The 19800-nt window shown below is 49.1% G+C and overlaps 1 protein-coding gene across 1 annotated transcript in view; it reads left to right on the forward strand.

Annotated features, from left to right (window-relative positions):
* gtf2h4 (general transcription factor IIH, polypeptide 4) overlaps positions 1-19800 on the forward strand; it is a 141790-nt gene that overhangs the window by 32005 nt on the left and 89985 nt on the right. The window contains exons 4-6 of the mRNA XM_063048137.1: positions 2268-2372; positions 13995-14126; positions 18766-18862. Coding sequence (XP_062904207.1) covers positions 2268-2372; positions 13995-14126; positions 18766-18862 — 334 coding nt within the window. The remainder of the gene's footprint in view (positions 1-2267; positions 2373-13994; positions 14127-18765; positions 18863-19800) is intronic.

Here is a 19800-nt window from a genome sequence, read left to right on the forward strand (position 1 = left end):
TGGGGATGGTGCAGTTAAAGTGGGCACAGTCTGATTGTAGTGGGGATGGTGCAGTTACAGTGGGCATGGTCTGATTACAGTGGGGATGGTGCAGTTACAGTGGGCACGGTCTGATTACAGTGGGGGTGGCGCAGTTATAGTGGGCACGGCCTGATTTCAGCGGGCACTGCTTGATTACAGTGGAAGTGGTGCAGTTACAGTGGGCACGGTCTGATTACAGTGGGGATGGTGCAGTTACAGTGGGCACGGTCTGATTACAGTGGGGGTGGCGCAGTTATAGTGGGCACGGCCTGATTTCAGTGGGCACTGCTTGATTACAGTGGGAGTGGTGCAGTTACAGTGGGCCCAGTGTGGTTATAGTGAGTGTAACATGGTTATACTAAGTATGATTACAGTGATGTATGAAGTTTACACTGGATGGTACTTCCATAAGACAGGAGCAGAATATGGCCATTAGCTGATTTATTATTCCTCTCAGCCCCATTCTCCTGTCTTCTCTATGGTACCTTTGACATCCTTACTTATCAAGGATCTGTCAACCTCTACTTGCCCTCCACAGCCACAGATTCACCACCTCCGGCTAAAGAAATTCTTCTTCATCTATATTCTAAAGAGATGTTTTTCTATTCTGAGGCTGTGCGCTCTGGAAGTATACTCTCCCACTATTGGATTTTCAATATTCAGTAGGTTTCAGTGAGATCCTCTCTCATCCTTCTAAACCTCAGCAAATACAGGCCCAAAGCCACCTTAGCCAGAACAAGCTAAAACAGTGACAATGCAGAATACAGTGTAAAAGCCACAGAGAAAGTGCAGGGCAAATAGACACTATGGTGAGAGATCATAACATGATAGATTGTGAGGTCAAACGACCATCTTATCATCACAAGAGTCTGGTAGAAGTTGTCCTTGAGCCTGGTGGTACGTGTTTTCAGGCTTTTGCGTCTTCTCCCCGATGAGGGAAGAGGGAGTGCCGGGGTGGGTGGGTGGGCTCTTTGATGATGCTGGCTGCTTTACTGAGGCAGCGAGAGTCGATGGAGGGGAGGCTGGTTTCCACGATGTGCTGAGTTGTGCCCACAACTCTCTGCAGTTTCTTCCGGTTGTCGTACCAAACCATTATGCATCCAGATAGAATGGTAAGAGTCGAAGGGGACATGGGGTATTTCTTTAGTCTTCTGAGAAGTGGAGGCAGTACTGAGCCTAGTGTAGTGATAGTGACTGCTCTGCACCTGGAGGTGCAGCACAATTAAAATGATAAGCACAAGGAAGTCTGCAGATGCTGAAAATTCAAAGCAACAGGCACGAAATGCTAGAGGAACTCAGCAGGTCAGGCAGCATCTTTGGAACTGAATAAACAGTGGGCATTTCGGGCCAAGACCGCTCTTCAGGACAGTGAAAATGATGCCATCTCACCGATCTCTCATCTAGGGGTCATAGAGTCCTGGAGTCCTATAGCACAGAGTCAGACCCTTTGCCCAACTGGTCAGTGCTGACCCAGGTGCCCAACCACATGCTGGGTAAAATTACATTGCCCCACTCTAGAAAACCTGAATTCAAGATGCTGGAGTTGAACCTGGGCTAGCTTGTAGCACACACCACAGCACCGTGGCAGGCACTGCCCACCATTGTGTACCGAAGATGGGAAGTAACAATGGGAGAACATTAACCTGTGGAGTAGCTGACACCTGGTCTCCTAGAAACTGGAGACATCGAAACTCAGTGGTGTCCTTTCCCGGCTGACTGACACAACCATGCACATGCAACCCCAGCGCGCCCCACGGCAAAGTAAACCTCGTGTGAAATTTCCACCCTAGAAAGCTCGAAGGTGGGGGTGTTAGGGTTTGGGAAGGAAGGATTTAAGTGCGGGAGTGAATAAACTCGGGATGGGTACGATGGAGTGAGACTTGGGAAGGGTGTAGTGGGAGGGAAGGAGTTAAATGAAGGGATGATAAGACTCGGGAAGGTGTTGGGTGAATAAGATAGGGTAGGATGCATTTGTGCAGGAGTGAGACCTGGGAGGGGTGCAGCGGTAGGGGGAGGGAAGGACAGCGGTGAACAGACTGTTGAGGGGTCCGGGGTAAATGCTGGAGTTCCCAAAAGGACAACATCACAGTATCCTGCCAACATGGAGAGAAGACAACAGGGAGCTGAGTATCAGGCCAAATGTGTAACGGGTCCCTGTGCTCCTCCTTCCTGGCTGTGTCCAGTCCAGTGTTGTGGTAGGAGTGCTCCTGCCGTACTAAATGCTTCCTTTTCCTTCCCTTTCTCAGGGAACTGCCGGAGCTGGCTCGGAACTACGTGATGCGACTGCTGTTCCTGGATCAGCCCTTGCCCCAGGCTGGCATCGCCTTCTGGGTGAAGAAGGATAGCCAACGGTATAGTTCCACCACACTCACTGCCACAACTATCGTCACGCTGTGACTTGACAGGTTGGAGCAGAAATGCCTTCCCTTGAAGGAAGTTTCCTCTGTGTCATTGGGGAAACCGGCTTCAAGAGAAGGTTTTTCTGAAGAAACAGGCCCTCAAGCCCTCTGAGTCTGTGCTGACCACCAGTCATTAACCACAGTTATGGTACAAGATGCTGATGAGACCATCTTTGTAATATTGTGCTCAGTTTTGGTCAACCTGCTGTAGTAAAGATGCCCCAAAGCTGAAAGAAGCGTGGAGGAGATCTGTGAGAAAGTTGCCAGGGCTCGGAAGGACCGTGTTATGAAGAGAGGTTGAAAAGGCTGGGACTTAATTCACTGGAGTGTTGGAGAATGAAGGGTGATCTGACAGAACAGAGGTGTACAAATTCATGAAGGGCGGAGGGATAGAGTGAACGAGCGCAGTCCTTTTTCCCAAGGTGGGGAATCAAGAACTAGAGGGCACAGGTTTAAGGTGAGAGGGCGAGAAATTTAATATGATCCTGAGGGGAAAACGTTGCTGTGGTGGGTGCACAGTATATGGAAAGAGGCAGGTACATTAACAACATTTCAAAGGAACTGGGACAAGTAGATGGGCAGGAAAGGTTTAGCGGAAGGTGGGTAAATGGAAATGTAGGTCAGTATGGATAAGATGGGCCAAAGGGACTATTCCCATGCTGTGTAACTGTATGACTGTAACTACCACACAGATTCCTAAACTCACCTGTGCACTGGGGCAAGTTACACAGGCAGGTAACCCACAAACCCGCTTGTTTTTGGGTCATAGGAAGAAAGTGGAGCACCCAGGGGAAATCCATGTGGTTACAGGTAGAACATGCAAACTTAATACGTGGTGCCAGAGGTCAGGACTGAACGCAGATCCCTGGTGCTGTGAGGCAGTGGTTCCTCTGACAGCAACACTGTGCTGCCTTGCATCTATATTTCCCCTATCAGATGCCTCAACTCCGTTAAACTAAAATTTATAATGTGTGCAGAGGACCTAGAGTCAGCCAAATGCCCTCCTGGGTCTCTCCTGGTGTTCAAAAATGTTAACTTTGTCCTCAACTTGCTTTCTTTCCTGTTATCAATAATCCTTGATTCTCCCAAAATCTAAAAATCTCACTCAACTCTAAAACTAGAAATTAAGACAAATTTAAAAAGTAATAAGATTTATAACTGTACCATCAGCAGTTCAGCTCTGCAGGATTATCTGTGGGCTGCATCTACCTTGGACCTAAATAAGTTGCTAGGCAACCCCCGTTGACTCCTGGTGATTTTGCGATCCAGATGTTTAGATTCAAGAATGCGGCTTAAAACTTGTTACATACGGTCATTTTATTAAGTAGAAACAAGAATGAAGAATGAACAAGTAAAGACAAAGATAAAGAAGTCGTCGTTTCAGACTCAGACTCGAAATAAACAAAACTCCAGTGATAACAATTAATCTATAAAATAGCCAAATTCAAGAGGCTTGACAGCTGCTGGAGAAAAACTAAGAAGCTTTTCAAAGCTTAGAAAAATACAGAAGCAATCATACCACAAGTACTGGAAAATTCACTGAAGAATTACATGTACCCTCGGTGGCCACTTTACATGTATACATCTGCTCATTAATGCAAATGTCTAATCAGCCAATCACTTGGCAGCAACTCAGTGCATAAAAGCATGCAGACATGGTCAAGAGGTTCAGTTGTTGATCAGACCAATCATCAGAATGGGGAAGAAATGTGATCTATGTGACTTTGGCCATGGAATGATTGTTGGTTTGAGTATCTCAGAAACTGCTGAGCTCTTTGGATTTTCACGCGCAAGTCTCGAGAGTGTACAGAAAATGGTGCAAGAAAGCAAAAAACTATCTGTGGGTGTAAAAGCCTTGTTAGTGAGAGAGGTGCGAGGAGAATGGCCAGACTAGTTCAAGCTGACAGGAGAGTGAAATAACCAAGCTTTACAACAGTGGTGTGCAGAAGAGCATCTCTGAACTCACAAGATGTCAAACCTCAAGTGGAAGGGCTACAGCAGCAGAAGACCATGACACAGGTACATGAGGTATCAAGTAAAGTGGCCAAAGAGTGGAAATAGGTGATTATATAAAAAATAAAGCAAGCCTAGGAAAGTCAAATGACAAGAAAAGTAACTCTTTTCATAGAAATTCAACCCTACAGAATTTACAGATTCACTGCCCAAAAATGTGAGATGCAGAATAGATCTCCCTCTCAGGGAATATTTGTGGCAGAGAAAATGGTAACTAAATCAACAGAAAATTACTTTTCAACTCTCCTTTCTTGATGTACATGTTGATGACTCAGCTTTGCATTCTGCAGCACTGAATTGCTGATGAGAGAATCATGAATTGTATTTTTCTTTTTAACTCACCTTGATGTCTAGCTTTAGAGTTGAGAAAGCTTTTTTGAATTTTGAGAGAACTGAAGGATTGTGGATAAAGATAAAGAAAGTATGTTGAGGAACAAAGTAGAGATAACCTTATTGAACCCTTACTACAAATGCAAAACCCCTAACCATGCTGGATGTATTAGTAGGCCAAGCAGACTAAGAGAAAAGTCAATGTCCTAGTATCAAAAAGTTTCCTGACATGGAGGAAGTGGGTGGGAGGGAGTAATGGGAGCACAATATGAGGAAGAAGATGGAAAAGATGTCACCTGTACATTGAAGCATCCTGTGAAATGTGTCATTTGTGTCAAAGCAAATCAGAGAGAATTGTGCTTGGGGCAGCCTGTAAAGTGTTGCTACACTTCCAGTGTGCACAACTCACTAGCCTAACCTTACGTGTGTAGAATGTGGGAGGAATCCACAGCGCGCAGAAGAAAGCCACACGACGAGAACTCACAAACTCCTCGCAGACACCAGTGGGAATTGAACCCCCATTAGTGAAGAAATTGCGCAAACCACTACCCAACCGTGCCTCCCCAATACATGACCAAAGGCTTGGCAGTGTAAGGTGAAAAGCACTGCTTTAGAAACAGGCATGGAGTTTAACAGCACAGGGTCAGGCACTATTCCCGTGCTGACCCTCAAGCAGATCTTATCGATATGTACACAGTCATGAGGAGCACGGATAGGGTGAATGCACTCGAGTCTTTTCCCCAGAATTGGGGTATCGCAGACTGGACAGCAAGGATTTAAGGTGAGAGGAGAAAGATTGAAAAGGAACTTGAGGGTCAGTTTTTTTCCACAAAGGGTGGTATCTATGTGGAATGTGCTGCCACAGGTACAATAACAACTCTTTCAAAAAATAAACATCTGGATAGATACGTGAATTGGAAAGGTTTAAGTTGTGGGTGAAATGCTGAAAAGTTGGGCTAGCTTGATGGGGCATCTTGGTTGGGCCGATGGGCCTGTTTCCCTGCTGTGTGACTGACTCAAAGCACCCATGTACACTACTTACTGGTAAGATGGTGGTGAGTTCAGACTCACTGATCTCTCAGGGGTGAACCAAAGGTGTTTTGTTTTTTCTTTGTTAAAAATCTTTTTGACAGTTGCAAGATGGTGCTGAGCTTCGAGTGCTGCTTGCTGATTGGAGCAGCTGGACTTGGTGTCGGCAGAGCTAGCCGGAGTGTCACAGGAGCTGACCTTGGTGCAGACAGTGTGGCGGGGGCCATCGGTGCATGATGGCGGTGTTCAGTGTGACCGTGGCTGATTGACCTGGATGATTCCTTTGCGATCACAAAACCCTGTTGGGCATTGCTAATGAGAGATGCCACAGGCTTGTTTCCTTCCCTTCTTTGGTTAATTGACGGACAGCGAGGCAACTGCATGGCCTCAGTTGTGGTGAGGTCTAGGCCTCGAGCCGTGGGCTTGCCTGCTGCTGCAGCATAGGTTGAGGCAATGTAGCTTGGCGTCCATGCTCAGATGAAGACTGGTCTCCAGTGTTTGATCATGGAGGGTCAGGCTGGATTGCCAGTGTCTGCGCATAGCAAAGAACTGTACCATTAATTTGTGCGACATATCGTTTGGGCTATGTATGTATGTGTTTTTTTTGTGACTAAGTTTTTTTCGTTCACTATTTCGAAAGTGCTGTGTATGTTTTACACCTTGGCCCCAGAGGAACGGTGTTTCATTTGGTTGTATTAATGAATGCTTGAGTGATAATTAAACATGAAATTGAATTTGAATTTACCCACATACCTACACTTTTTTTGGTGTGTGTTGGCCAGGGGATGGGGGGGGTGTAAACCCACATAGTTCCATGCAGAATGTGCATACTCCACACAGAGGGCACCGGAGGTGGGCATTGAATCTGAATTACTGGAGCTATGAAGCACTAGCTGTGCCAGTGCCTCTCCCTCTGCCACTGCAGATACGGAGGGGCCCAGCAGTGTAAATGCAGAATGGTAGGATCATTATCTGTAATTTTGACCTTAATATTGATCTTGCAAGGATATAATTTGTCCAGAGGTACCATTCCTCAGCCTTACTTTGAGCTTCCCTAGAGTGAAATTGGAAGCAATAATTATCTGGACACCTATCAGATGTTTGCCGCAGTCCATTCTGAGCAATGCAGTCTGTAACCTGACACAAACTGGAGATGATTAAGCAATGTCATTGGAAAAGTGTAACTCACCGAACACCTTCTGCTGGAAACTAATGGCAGGCTTGCTCTGTATTGATTACAACTGGTTAGTACTGTTTACTCAGTGCAGCTGATGATGAAGTGGTAAGGAGGGCTGGGGCAATACGATCACACCACTCAATGCAAGATGTGTTAATAAAGGAGGTTCGACGCTCCGGAGTGAATAGAGCACATGGATGGCACGTTGGCTGAGTGGCAGGAGGCAAAGGCTGAATAATAGGAGCCTTTTCTGACTGGTTGCCTGTGGTGTTCCACAGGGGCCTGTGTTGGGACTGCTTTTGTACATTGTAAGCTAATGATTTGGATGATGGAATTGTGGCGAAGTTTGCAGACGATACAAAGATGGGTAGTGAGAGGGACAAGTAGAGTTGAAGCAGGGAGGCTGCAGAAGGATTTGGAGAGATTAGGAGAAGTGGCAAATGGAATACAGGGTCGGGAAGTGTATGGTGATACACTTTGGTAGAAAGAATAAAAGCAAATACTATTTTCTAAACGGAGAAAATTCAAAAATCTGAGTTGCAAAGGGACATGGGAGTCTTTATGTGGGTAATTTGCAGGCAAATGCAATGTTAAAATTCATTTCGTGAGGACTTGAATATAAAAGCAAGGATGTAATGTTGAGGCTTTATAAGGCATTGGTGAGGCCTCACTTGGAGTATTGTGAACAGTTTTAGGCCCCTTATCTAACAAAGGATGTGCTGGCATTGGAGAGGGTTCAGAGCAGATTCACGAGAATGATTCTGGGAGTGAAAGGCACATTGTATGAGGAACAATTAATAGTGCTGTGCCTCTACTTGCTGGAATTTAGAAGAATGAGAAAGCATCTCATTGAAATCTACCGAATGTTCAAACTCCTGGATAGAGAGGATGTCTCCTATGGTGGGAGAGTCTAGGACCAGAGGGTATAACCTCAGGGTAACAGAGGTGAGGGATTTCTTGAGCCAGAAGACGGTGAGCCTGTCTAACTCGTTGCCACAGATGGCTGTGGAGGCCACTTCATTGGGTGTACTTAGGCAGAGGTTTGATAGGTTCTTAATTAGACAGGTCACAGGAAAAAGGTTGGGAGATGGGGTTGAGAGGGAAATGAATTCGCCCATGATGAAATGGTGGTGCAGACTGGATGGGCCAAATGGCCTAATTCAGCTCCTGTGTCTTATGGAGTGTACTGTTTACACTTTAGCCGCACCCCACACATTCCTCTTCCCTCCTCCCACCACTCATGTCTCCTAAGGCTGTGGGCTCACATCCCCCACTCTGCACTCATTCCCCGGTGACGTCTGCACTGACGGGGGCTCCAAACTGCTGGGGGAGCTCGGTGGGTCTGGCAACATCTGTGGGTGCGAAAGAACAGTGTGTGATTCACTACCCACCCAGTCCCGGAGTGTGAAACGCACTGCCCCATTCTGCTCGGGGGTGGGGGAGGGGACAGTGTGTGACCCACTACCCTGCCTGGTCCCAGAGGGAGAGAGGACAGTATGTGACCCGCTACCCCGCCCTGTCCCAGAGGGGGAGAGGACAGTGTGTGACCCACTACCCCACCCGGTCCCAGAGGGAGAGAGGACAGTGTGTGACCCACTGTCCTGCCCAGTCCTGGGGGGGGGGGGAGGGGACAGTGTGTGACCCACTGCCCCGCCCGGTCCCAGAGGAGGGGAGGGGACAGTGTGTGACCCACTGTCCTGCCCAGTCCTGGGGGGGGAGGGGACAGTGTGTGACCCACTACCCCGCCCAATCCCAGAGGGGGAGAGGGGACAGTGTGTGACCCACTACCCCACCTGGTCCCAGAGGGAGAGAGGACAGTGTGTGACCCACTACCCCACCCGGTCCCAGAGGGAGAGAGGACAGTGTGTGACCCACTGTCCTGCCCAGTCCTGGGGGGCGGGGGGGAAGGGGACAGTGTGTGACCCACTGCCCCGCCCGGTCCCAGAGGAGGGGAGGGGACAGTGTGTGACCCACTGTCCCGCCCAGTCCTGGGGGGGGAGGGGACAGTGTGTGACCCACTGTCCCGCCCGGTCCTGGGGGGGGGGGAGGGGACAGTGTGTGACCCACTGTCCTGCCCAGTCCTGGGGGGGGGGGGAGGGGACAGTGTGTGACCCACTGCCCCGCCCGGTCCTGGGGGGGGGAGGGGACAGTGTGTGACCCACTGTCCCGCCCAGTCCGGGGGGGGGAGGGGACAGTGTGTGACCCACTGTCCCGCCCAGTCCGGGGGGGGGAGGGGACAGTGTGTGATCCACTGTCCCGCCCGGTCCCAGAGGGGGAAGCAGAATGCATGAGCTATATCTCGACTACATCACATTGATTCTGAAAGATCAGATGGAGGGGAGGGGAAACACTCAGCTGGACAGGACCCTGTGGCTGCCTGGTGTGGTGCGTGTGTGTGACACAGATGGAGCAGCACACGTCAGTGATGTTCACCAGCATGTGTTCAGCTTGATCAGACAGTGTTGTGGCGGGTTACACAGTGTGGCGGTGGGTCGCGCAGCGGTGGCGGTGGGTCGCGCAGCGGTGGTGGTGGGTCGCGTGGCGGTGGGTCGCGCAGCGGTGGCAGTGGGTCGCACAGCGGTGGCGGTGGGTCACACAGCGGTGGCGGTGGGTTACACAGCGCTGGTCGTGGGTCACGCAGTGTGGCGGTGGGTCGCGCAGTGTGGCAGTGGGTTATGCAGCGCTGGTCGTGGGTTACACAGCGCTGGTCGTGGGTCACGCAGTGTGGCGGTGGGTCGCGCAGTGTGGCGGTGGGTTATGCAGCGCTGGTCGTGGGTTGCGCAGTGTGGCGGTGGGTTGCGCAGTGTGGCGGTGGGTTACACAGTGTGGCGGTGGGTTCCACAGAGCTGGCCATGGGTTACACAGTGTGGTGGTGGGTCACACAGAGCTGGTCAGTAACTGCTCAGGAGGGCAGGGTGGTGCTCTCAATGGATGCTGCCTGACCCACTCAGTTTCTCAAGCATTTTGTGTGTTATACTCATAGCATGAAAATGGGCCAGTAAGCCTAACTAAGGTGCCCATCTAAGCCAGTCCTATTTGCCTGCATTTGGCCCATATCCCTTTCAACTTTTCCTAGCCATGTACCTTTAAATGTTAGTGTATCTGCCTCAGGAAGCTCATTCCAGATAGTGGTCACTCCCTGGCGGAAAAGGTTGCCAGTGTTTCCTGTTAAATTTCTCCACTCTCGCCTTAAACTTCTGCCCTCTCTCTTGTTCTTGCTTCCTCAAGTCTGGGGGAGGGGAGAAAGACTATGTATTAACCCACTCTATGCCACTCCTGATTTTATACTCTGTAAGATCACCTCTCATTCTCCTGCACTGCAATGAGAAAAGTCCCAACCTGCTCAACCTCTTGGGTTCCGGCAATGTGTTCAGGCTCAAGTTTAATTGTCAAACGAAACACCATTCCTCTGGGGTCACACACAGCAAACAGCACACAGCACGTATAATTAGGATAGCAGAAAAGCACCCTAACAAAAAATAATGTTAACAAGCAGTGGTATAGCCCAGGTCTCTGAGTATCATGACCCGTAGATTGATGGTCCTGGAGCAGCCCGCTGCAGCCGCAGACGAAGGGAATCCAGCCTCTCTGTGCTGGAGGGGCCAGCTCCCAACCTAGCGTGGAATCTGGCGACACACAACCAGCTCCGGCGTCAGCAACAGGTGATCCTGACCGTGAATGAGGGGCTGCTCCACGTCACAACCAAGGCTGCGCAGCTCCCCCGACGTCAGTCTCGCCAGTGAGTCAGTGAACTGAACTTCCAGCATACTACATTACCGATATCCAACAGCGTCTTGTGATTACAACCTAACGTCCCACACCATCCTTCGGATGGCGTACACCTCCGTGCAGTGTCGCTGATGCCTTTTTCCCTGGGTGGCTGCAGCACGGTGCACAGTAACAGCAAGTCCACCTCCACCGTTATCCAGCAACTCAGTCGTGAGGTAGACCTAGAGTACTTGGTATTTTTAATATCCTACAGTGTCTTGCGAATGCAAAGAATATTTAAATACAAACAATTACACCTTTCATTAGACTCAGAAAGGCTGCTGTGTCTGAGTGTGCCGCCATCTTACTGGAACATCCCTGTAATTCCCTTTGTACACTTTCTAGTTGAATGGCACCTTTCCTATTGAGCTGGTGTGCCGCAGGTTCCCAGCATCTGCAGAATCTCTTGTGCCTCCTGACTCCGCAGCCTCGCTGGAGGTGGAACAGTGTTCTACGGCAGCCAGATGAGGAAGTCTGTGCATGCTTTCCCCTCCTATTTCTCTCCCCCCCCCCCGCCCATATCACTGGTGTTCGTGTTCTTTTTCCAGCTTTGGAAAAATAAAATCAACATATTTGAGCAATGCACACAAAATGCTGGAGGAACTCAGCAGGCCAGGCAGCATCTAGGAAAAGAGTACAGTTGACGTTTCGAGCCAAAACCCCTTTCAGCATATGCTCTTGTTTCAAATTAGAGTATTATCTGTTTTAGTGTTGGTAATTATCATTTTACAAACTTTGTGTGTGGACAAGTGGACTTAACTGATCCAACCCAGATTGAATTTGGTGTGGATCATTGACATTCACTTCATCAAATCTTACATTGATGCCCAAGCAAGGACCCTGGTATCAGAGCAAGTGTTGTATGGCATTTGTCCCCTTCAAGCCTTAAAGAGATTCCGGATTGGTGCAAGTGATTCCCGCAGGGAAGAGAGAGATAGATAGATTTATTTATTTATTTATTTATTTGTCACATGAACACCAAAACATCTAGTCTCACTTGTGACATAACTTCAGCTTCTTGCCACTGTGTTGCAATGGTGACATTAGATTCGGACTCAGATTCACACTGTGTAATGCGTCATTTGAGTTAACGACCAACACAACCTGAGGATGTGTGGTGGGCAGGTGATAAGTGTCGCTAAACACTCTTGTGGCAACATAGCATGCCCGTAATGTTCAGCATCCAACAAGCAATAACAACAAAATAAAGCCTTATCCATCCCTTCTTCCCCCCACCCCCACACCCACACAGATCGGCCTCTAACCCTCCAACCCCAGGGCAGGCTACCTGTGGGTCTCTGAGCTCTGGACTGAGACTCCAGACTTGCATTGGACCTCCAAACTCCAGATCCGCCGACCTTGGGGCTTCAACCTCCATAGTTGCCGACCTCTGGGCCTCGATCATCAAATTGACATCTTGCCAAGTACATCTGTGTACAGGTGCAATGAAAAACTTATTTTCAGCAGCATCACAGGCACAGAGTGTCAGATATACGACATTCAGAAGAAAAATTGCTTTCTACTTTGTGTGGGCAGACAAAGTTAAGTGCTGTTAATTTCTCTAGTGTCCAAGTTGGGACATTTCACCACCCTAGCACCGCTCAGTGTATGCAGGGAAGACCAGGTCACGTGGGCTGTTTCATGCTGTGTCTCTGTCTCCCTTGTGTCAGTTCAAGCTACGTGTGACTCTTGACCTCTCAGTCTACCTTGTCATTGCTCTTGCGTAGTATCTCCCAGCACTGTAACTATTAACACTAATCTGCATTCCTTTCTGAGGAGATTGAAGTCAGTGAGGCTCCCCCTTCTCCATCTTAACTGAATTTTACAGGAGCACCATTGAGATCATCCTGACAAGCCGCACCTCCACCTGGTATGGGAGCAGCCAAGCAACGAACTGGAAGTCTCTACAAAGGACTGTGAGAGCGCCTGAGAGGATCATAGCAGTCTCCTTACCATCCATCGAGGATACTTATCAGGAGCGCTGCGTACGCAGGGCCCTTAGTATCCACCCATCCATCCAGCTTCCTCTTTGACTTTCTACCATCAGACAGGAGACTCTGATGCATAAAGACAAGAACGGTCATGAGGAGAAACAGCTTCTTCTCTCAGGCCGATAGGCTTCCGAACTCCCTGCCACATCGCATTCAAACTGTCTCCGGATAATTTGTCCTATACCCTGTGTAAGGGGTTTCTTCTTTCATATTACTGCGTAGGCTAATCAAAATGGCTTTTTTGTTATGTTATAATTAAAATGGCTTTTCTGAAATAACTGCGATTTAAGGAGTTCTCTCTTTCTCTCTGCTTGTTTGGGGTTATATTATTGATAAGAGAGGGAATTGATAATTGGGATAGGTGTTATTCTTTCTTGTGTGTCTGTAGGCTATTGTGTTGCGCGGGTTTATGGCGGAGAAGGGGCGATGGGGACGGAGGGAGAAGACGCAATGCTGTAAGCTGGCCGACGGGACGGACCCCGAGCGGGAGTCCGAGGCCTAGGGTCTTCGGCAAGGAGAGGAGACGAAGACAGACTCGTGTGGAGCGTCTGGTCAACCACCGTGGTTGGTCCCAGGCGGCGGGTGGAGGTGGTCGGAAGGGATCAAATGGTGGAAAGAAGACCCCGTTCATTGAGCTCCAACTGTTGTCCACGAAGTGTTGATCTTTGATAAGTTTGGCGCCTTTTATTTTCCTTTGATATTTTATCTCTAATAATTACATAGTTCTAGTAATATCTATAAATTGTAATCATTTAATCGCATATGGTGTACTGTCTGTTATTTGGCGGGGTGGGGCACATCACACAGCATCTACACAAACTTGATTACCCAGTTTGGCGGGGCCGAAGGCTGCTCCCCCTAGGCGAAAGCCAGCTGAGCAAGCCTGAAGCTTACCAGGGGGTGACACCTACAATACCTAATGCCTAATTTTACGGTATACATGTATATATTTAAATGACAATAAACTTGACTTTTTTTGGCTATCTAGATATGCTTGCATATGGCACCATTTGTCTGGATTTCACTGCATTGAAATAGAGCTTGGTTTACTCTTGTCACAGTGAAAAGCTTGCCTTGCATACAGATCAAGTCAGATGCAGTGCATTCAGATAGTGCAAGATCAGTCAGAATAAAGTGCAGCAGCTACAGAGAAAGTTGCAGTGCAGGTGAACAATAAGGTGAAAAGTCATAGCAATGTAGATTATGAGGTCAAGAGTCCATCTTATTACTGACCTCTCTGCTGTCACCCCTCCCCCCGCCCTCCAGCGACCACAACGACTGCATGAGCATCCTGACGGGACTACGACTCTGGCATTCCCAGCAGCTCCCCGGTGGGCTCCAGGGCCTGATCCTCAATCCAATCTTCAAAGAGAACCTGCGCATTGCACTGCTCGGTGGGTAAGTGACCACGGCACGGGGCTCTAACTGGTTTATTGTCACAAGCACTGCCTAAATCTCACTGCCTTAATAATCAAAAACACTGCCCACCCCATACACAATCTGTTCTTCTCTTCTGTCGGCCTGAAAACACTAAAGCACAGCCTCAGAATAGAAGGATGTTACTTTAGAACAGCGATGATCGTCCTGACGAAGGGGCTCAGACCAAAACGTCGACTGTTTATTCCTCTCTACAGATGCAGTCTGAGCTGCTGAGTCCCTCCACACGTTGCGTGTGAGTGAGATGCTCTGGATCTCCAGCATCTGCAGAATCTCTTGCGTTTCAAGTTCAAGGTCAAAGCACATTTATTACCAAAGTACATATAGAGTATACAACCCTGAGATTCATCTTTTTGCAGGCAGCCACAAAACAAAGAAGCACTCAACAAGACTGTCAAATGTGTGGGGGAAATAAAAGAACAAATAACACACAGCATATTAAACATCAATCATCAAGCTCTTGAGAGATGAGGAGCCAGAGGGTGGTGAATCTGCAGAATTAATTGCTGCAGATGGTTGTGGATGTCACGTCATTGGGTATATTTATAGGAGAGATGGATTAATAAGAGCATCAAATGTGAGGGTGGCAAGGCAGGAGAATGGAGTTGTTGAACCATGGTCAGATGGGCCGAATGGCCTAATTCTGTTCCTACGTCTTATGGTCTTAACTCCAACCCTTTGTCCCCACTCTCATCCCTAGGTCCCCAAGTCATTCAGGTTCCACTCCAAAGCTGCCTGCGGACACAAGGCAGCTTCCGGTCTCATTCCAGAGCAGAGCTGTTCCTGTTGATAAGGTTCTTCATGCTTACACTGGGATCTCAGTGACTCTTTCCTCCCAGGGCTTTAGATGAAGCAGTTGCTTTGTCACCAAAGAGATTAGGGCCTTGCTCAAGTAGACCTCAATTTTCAGCAATTAAGTTACCAATGCTTTTAGTAACCATAGCAATGGTATCTTGGCTAAGCCATTAATTTAATCGTTAGAAAATTATCACACATTTAAAAAATCATTTTACAATCCAAAGTACTTGTGCTTTTGGAAATGGAGCACTTTCTGTTTAGGACATCTATTGTCAGTAACAAACATCCAGAACTAAGTAGAAGTGAACCAGGTACAAAGCGATGTCTTCTCTACACCATCAGTTCAAATTGTCGAGCCAAGCACAGGTACAAAGTGCTCTGTATTAAATACTGCCAGAGCAGACATAATGCGGGTTCAATACAGAGTAAATCTACACCTATTTGAATCAGCACACACAAAATGCTGGAGGAGCTCAGCAGGACAGGCGGCATCCATGGAAAAGAGTAAACAGTCGATGTTTCGAACCGAGACCCTTCATCAGGACTGGAACAGAAGGGGGAAGGAGTCAGACTATGAAGGTGGGAGGAGGGGAGGAAGAAGTACAAGGTGGTAGATGCACCTTTTGTTATTGAGGATGGGTGAAGTCGGTGCCCCTGTGTTACTGGGCATGGGTGAAATAGTGGGTGTCCCTGTGTTATTGGGGATGAGTGAAGTGGTGGGTGCCCTTGTGTTATTGGGGATGGGTGAAGTGGGTGCCCCTGTGTTATTGGGGATGGGTGAAGTGGGTATCCCTGTGTTATTGAGGATGGGTGAAATGATGGGTGCCCCTGTGTTATTGAGGATGAGTGAAATGGTGGGTGTCCCTGTGTTATTGGGGATTGGTGAAGTGGATGCCCCTGTGTTATTGGGGATGGGTGAAGTGGGTGCCCCTGTGTTATTGGGGATGGGTGAAGTGGATGTCCCTGTGTTATTGGGGATGAGTGAAATGGTGGATGTCCCTGTGTTATTGGGGATGAGTGAAGTGGTGGATGTCCCTGTGTTATTGGGGATGGGTGAAATGGTGGGTACCGCTGTGTTATTGGGGATGGGTGAAGTGGGTGCCCCTGTGTTATTGGGGATGGGTGAAGTGGGTATCCCGATGTTATTGAGGATGGGTGAAATGATGGGTGCCCCTGTGTTATTGAGGATGAGTGAAATGGTGGGTGTCCCTGTGTTATTGGGGATTGGTGAAGTGGATGCCCCTGTGTTATTGGGGATGGGTGAAGTGGGTGCCCCTGTGTTATTGGGGATGGGTGAAGTGGATGTCCCTGTGTTATTGGGGTTGGGTGAAGTGGATGTCCCTGTGTTATTGGGGATGAGTGAAATGGTGGATGTCCCTGTGTTATTGGGGATGAGTGAAGTGGTGGATGTCCCTGTGTTATTGGGGATGGGTGAAATGGTGGGTACCGCTGTGTTATTGGGGATGGGTGAAGTGGGTGCCCCTGTGTTATTGGGGATGGGTGAAGTGGGTATCCCGATGTTATTGAGGATGGGTGAAATGATGGGTGCCCCTGTGTTATTGAGGATGAGTGAAATGGTGGGTGTCCCTGTGTTATTGGGGATTGGTGAAGTGGATGCCCCTGTGTTATTGGGGATGGGTGAAGTGGATGCCCCTGTGTTATTGGGGATGGGTGAAGTGGGTTCCCCTGTGTTATTGGGGATGGGTGAAGTGGGTGCCCCTGTGTTACTGGGGATGGGTGAAGTGGGTTCCCCTGTGTTATTGGGGATGGGTGAAGTGGGTGCCCCTGTGTTATTGGGGATGGGTGAAGTGGGTGCCCCTGTGTTATTGGGGATGGGTGAAGTGGATGTCCCTGTGTTATTGGGGTTGGGTGAAGTGGATGTCCCTGTGTTATTGGGGATGAGTGAAATGGTGGATGTCCCTGTGTTATTGGGGATGGGTGAAGTGGGTGCCCCTGTGTTTTTGGGGATGGGTGAAGTGGGTGCCCCTGTGTTATTGGGGATGGGTGAAGTGGGTATCCCGATGTTATTGAGGATGGGTGAAATGATGGGTGCCCCTGTGTTATTGAGGATGAGTGAAATGGTGGGTGTCCCTGTGTTATTGGGGATTGGTGAAGTGGATGCCCCTGTGTTATTGGGGATGGGTGAAGTGGGTGCCCCTGTGTAACTGGGGATGGGTGAAGTGGGTTCCCCTGTGTTATTGGGGATGGGTGAAGTCGGTGCCCCTGTGTTATTGGGGATGGGTGAAGTGGATGTCCCTGTGTTATTGGGGTTGGGTGAAGTGGATGTCCCTGTGTTATTGGGGATGAGTGAAGTAGGTGCCCCTGTGTTATTGGGGATGAGTGAAATGGTGGATGTCCCTGTGTTATTGGGGATGGGTGAAGTGGGTGCCCCTGTGTTTTTGGGGATGGGTGAAGTGGGTGCCCCTGTGTTATTGGGGATGGGTGAAGTGGGTGCCCCTGTGTTATTGGGGATGGGTGAAGTGGGTATCCCTGTGTTACTGGGGATGGGTGATGTGGGTTCCCCTGTGTTATTGGGGATGGGTGAAATGGTGGGTGTCCCTGTGTTATTGGGGATGGGTGAAGTGGGTGTCCCTGTGTTATTGGGGATGGGTGAAGTGGTTGTCCCTGTGTTATTGGGGATGGGTGAAATGGTGGGTGCCCCTGTGTTATTGGGGATGGGTGAAATGGTGGATGTCCCTGTGTTATTGGGGATGAGTGAAGTGGTGGGTGTCCCTGTGTTATTGGCGATGGGTCAAGTGGGTGTCCCTGTGTTATTGGGGAGGGGTGAAGTGGTGGGTGTCCCTGTGTTATTGGGGATGAGTGAAATGGTGGGTGTCCCCATGTTACTGGGGATGGGTGAAATGGTGGGTGTCCCTGTGTTATTGGGGATGAGTGAAATGGTGGATGTCCCCATGTTACTGGGGATGGGTGAAATGGTGGGTGCCCTTGTGTTATTGGCGACGGGTGAAGTGGGTGCCCCTGTGTTATTGGGGATGGGTGAAATGGTGGGTGTCCCTGTGTTATTGGCGATGGGTGAAGTGGGTGCCCCTGTGTTATTGGGGATGGGTGAAATGGTGGGTGCCCCTGTGTTATTGGGGATGGGTGAAGTGGGTGTCCCTGTGTTACTGGGGATGGGTGAAGTGGGTGCCCCTGTGTTATTGGGGATGGGTGAAGTGGATGTCCCTGTGTTATTGGGGATGGGTGAAGTGGTGGGTGCCCTTGTGTTATTGGGGATGGGTGAAATGGTGGGTGTCCCTGTGTTATTGGCGATGGGTGAAGTGGGTGCCCCTGTGTTATTGGGGATGGGTGAAATGGTGGGTGCCCCTGTGTTATTGGGGATTGGTGAAATGGTGAGTGTCCCTGTGTTATTGGGGATGGGTGAAGTGGGTGTCCCTGTGTTACTGGGGATGGGTGAAGTGGGTTCCCCTGTGTTATTGGGAATGGGTGAAGTGGTGGGTGCCCTTGTGTTATTGGGGATGGGTGAAGTGGGTGCCCCTGTGTTATTGGGGATGTGGAAGTGGTGGGTGTCCCTGTGTTATTGGGGATGGGTGAAATGGTGGGTGTCCCTGTGTTATTGGGGATGGGTGAAATGGTGGGTGTCCCCATGTTACTGGGGATGGGTGAAATGGTGGGTGTCCCTGTGTTATTGGCGATGGGTGAAGTGGGCGTCCCTGTGTTATTGTCAATGAGTGAAGTGGTGGGTGTCCCTATGTTGGGGAATGGGAAATGTTTTGATGCCCCTCTGTTATAGATGGGGACCAGTGGCTTTGATTCTAACAGATAAATATGCCCTGTTCCACAGGGGTAAAACATGGGCAGATGACACAAGCCAGCTGGGACCAGACAAGCACGCTCGAGACATCCCCTCCCTGGACAAGTACGCTATGGAACGGTGGGAGGTGAGTCAGCCAAACTTTCCCTGTGCATGTGCTATTGACCCAGTATATGATCAGGTGAACCCTGTAACACGGTTATGGTCCAGGGCTCAGCCTTCAATACCTAATCTTCTGTTCTGGCAGCCAACAGTGCTTCAATGAGTCAGTAATTTGCATTCCCTCTGGAGCAGATTTTTACAGACAGATCTCACCTTCTGTGTGAAAATCTTCATTGGCTTCAGTCCTTTGATTCTTGTTTGTTAGTTTATTTTTAAACTGCCTCTTGCACATTCAGAATATGTTTCCCCTGAGCCATGTCATCCCCCCCCCAGGGAACTGCCAGAGGTTGACTCTCGGCTGCCCTCGGGCAGTGGTTGGTAGGAGTCTCCAGCCGGGGCTGCAATATCTCAGGGGGGGAGTGAGTAACTGCAGACGGGCAGCCTTTCCAGCAACGCCTACATCCAGAGAATAAAGAGGCAGTGAGATGACTGATTTCTGGCACCTGAACGCTTTATAATGAGTTGTTCTCTTGCCAGAATCGACTGCGCAATCATTGCTTTCGGGTTCTCAGGTATGCAATCGATGCCTTCGCCCTGCTTTTTTCCTGTCTCTCTGGAGGACGGCTGAGAATAGTTTTGTCACGTAATCTTGCCTCAGTGTGATGGTTGTGAAATTCCTGTTTCTGCTCACTTCTGAAGCCATCTGGGGCACTGATTTGAGACCTGCATTTGCCCTGGGAGCTCCAGACCAACTGGTAACTCTTCAGGCTCTGGAAGGATGTTAAATTGGTTTATGATTGTCACGGGTACTGCGATATGGTGAAAAACTTGTCTTGCAGACCATCCATAGCAAACAATTCACTGGAACTGTGCATTGAAGTAGCACAAGGTGAAACAATAACAGAGTGCAGAATCAACTGTAACGTGCAGGGAGGCTGCAAGGTCATAGGCAATAAGGCACAG

The sequence above is a fragment of the Mobula hypostoma genome, chromosome 5 (genome assembly GCF_963921235.1).
Source record: "Mobula hypostoma chromosome 5, sMobHyp1.1, whole genome shotgun sequence".
Lineage (NCBI taxonomy): Eukaryota > Metazoa > Chordata > Chondrichthyes > Myliobatiformes > Myliobatidae > Mobula > Mobula hypostoma.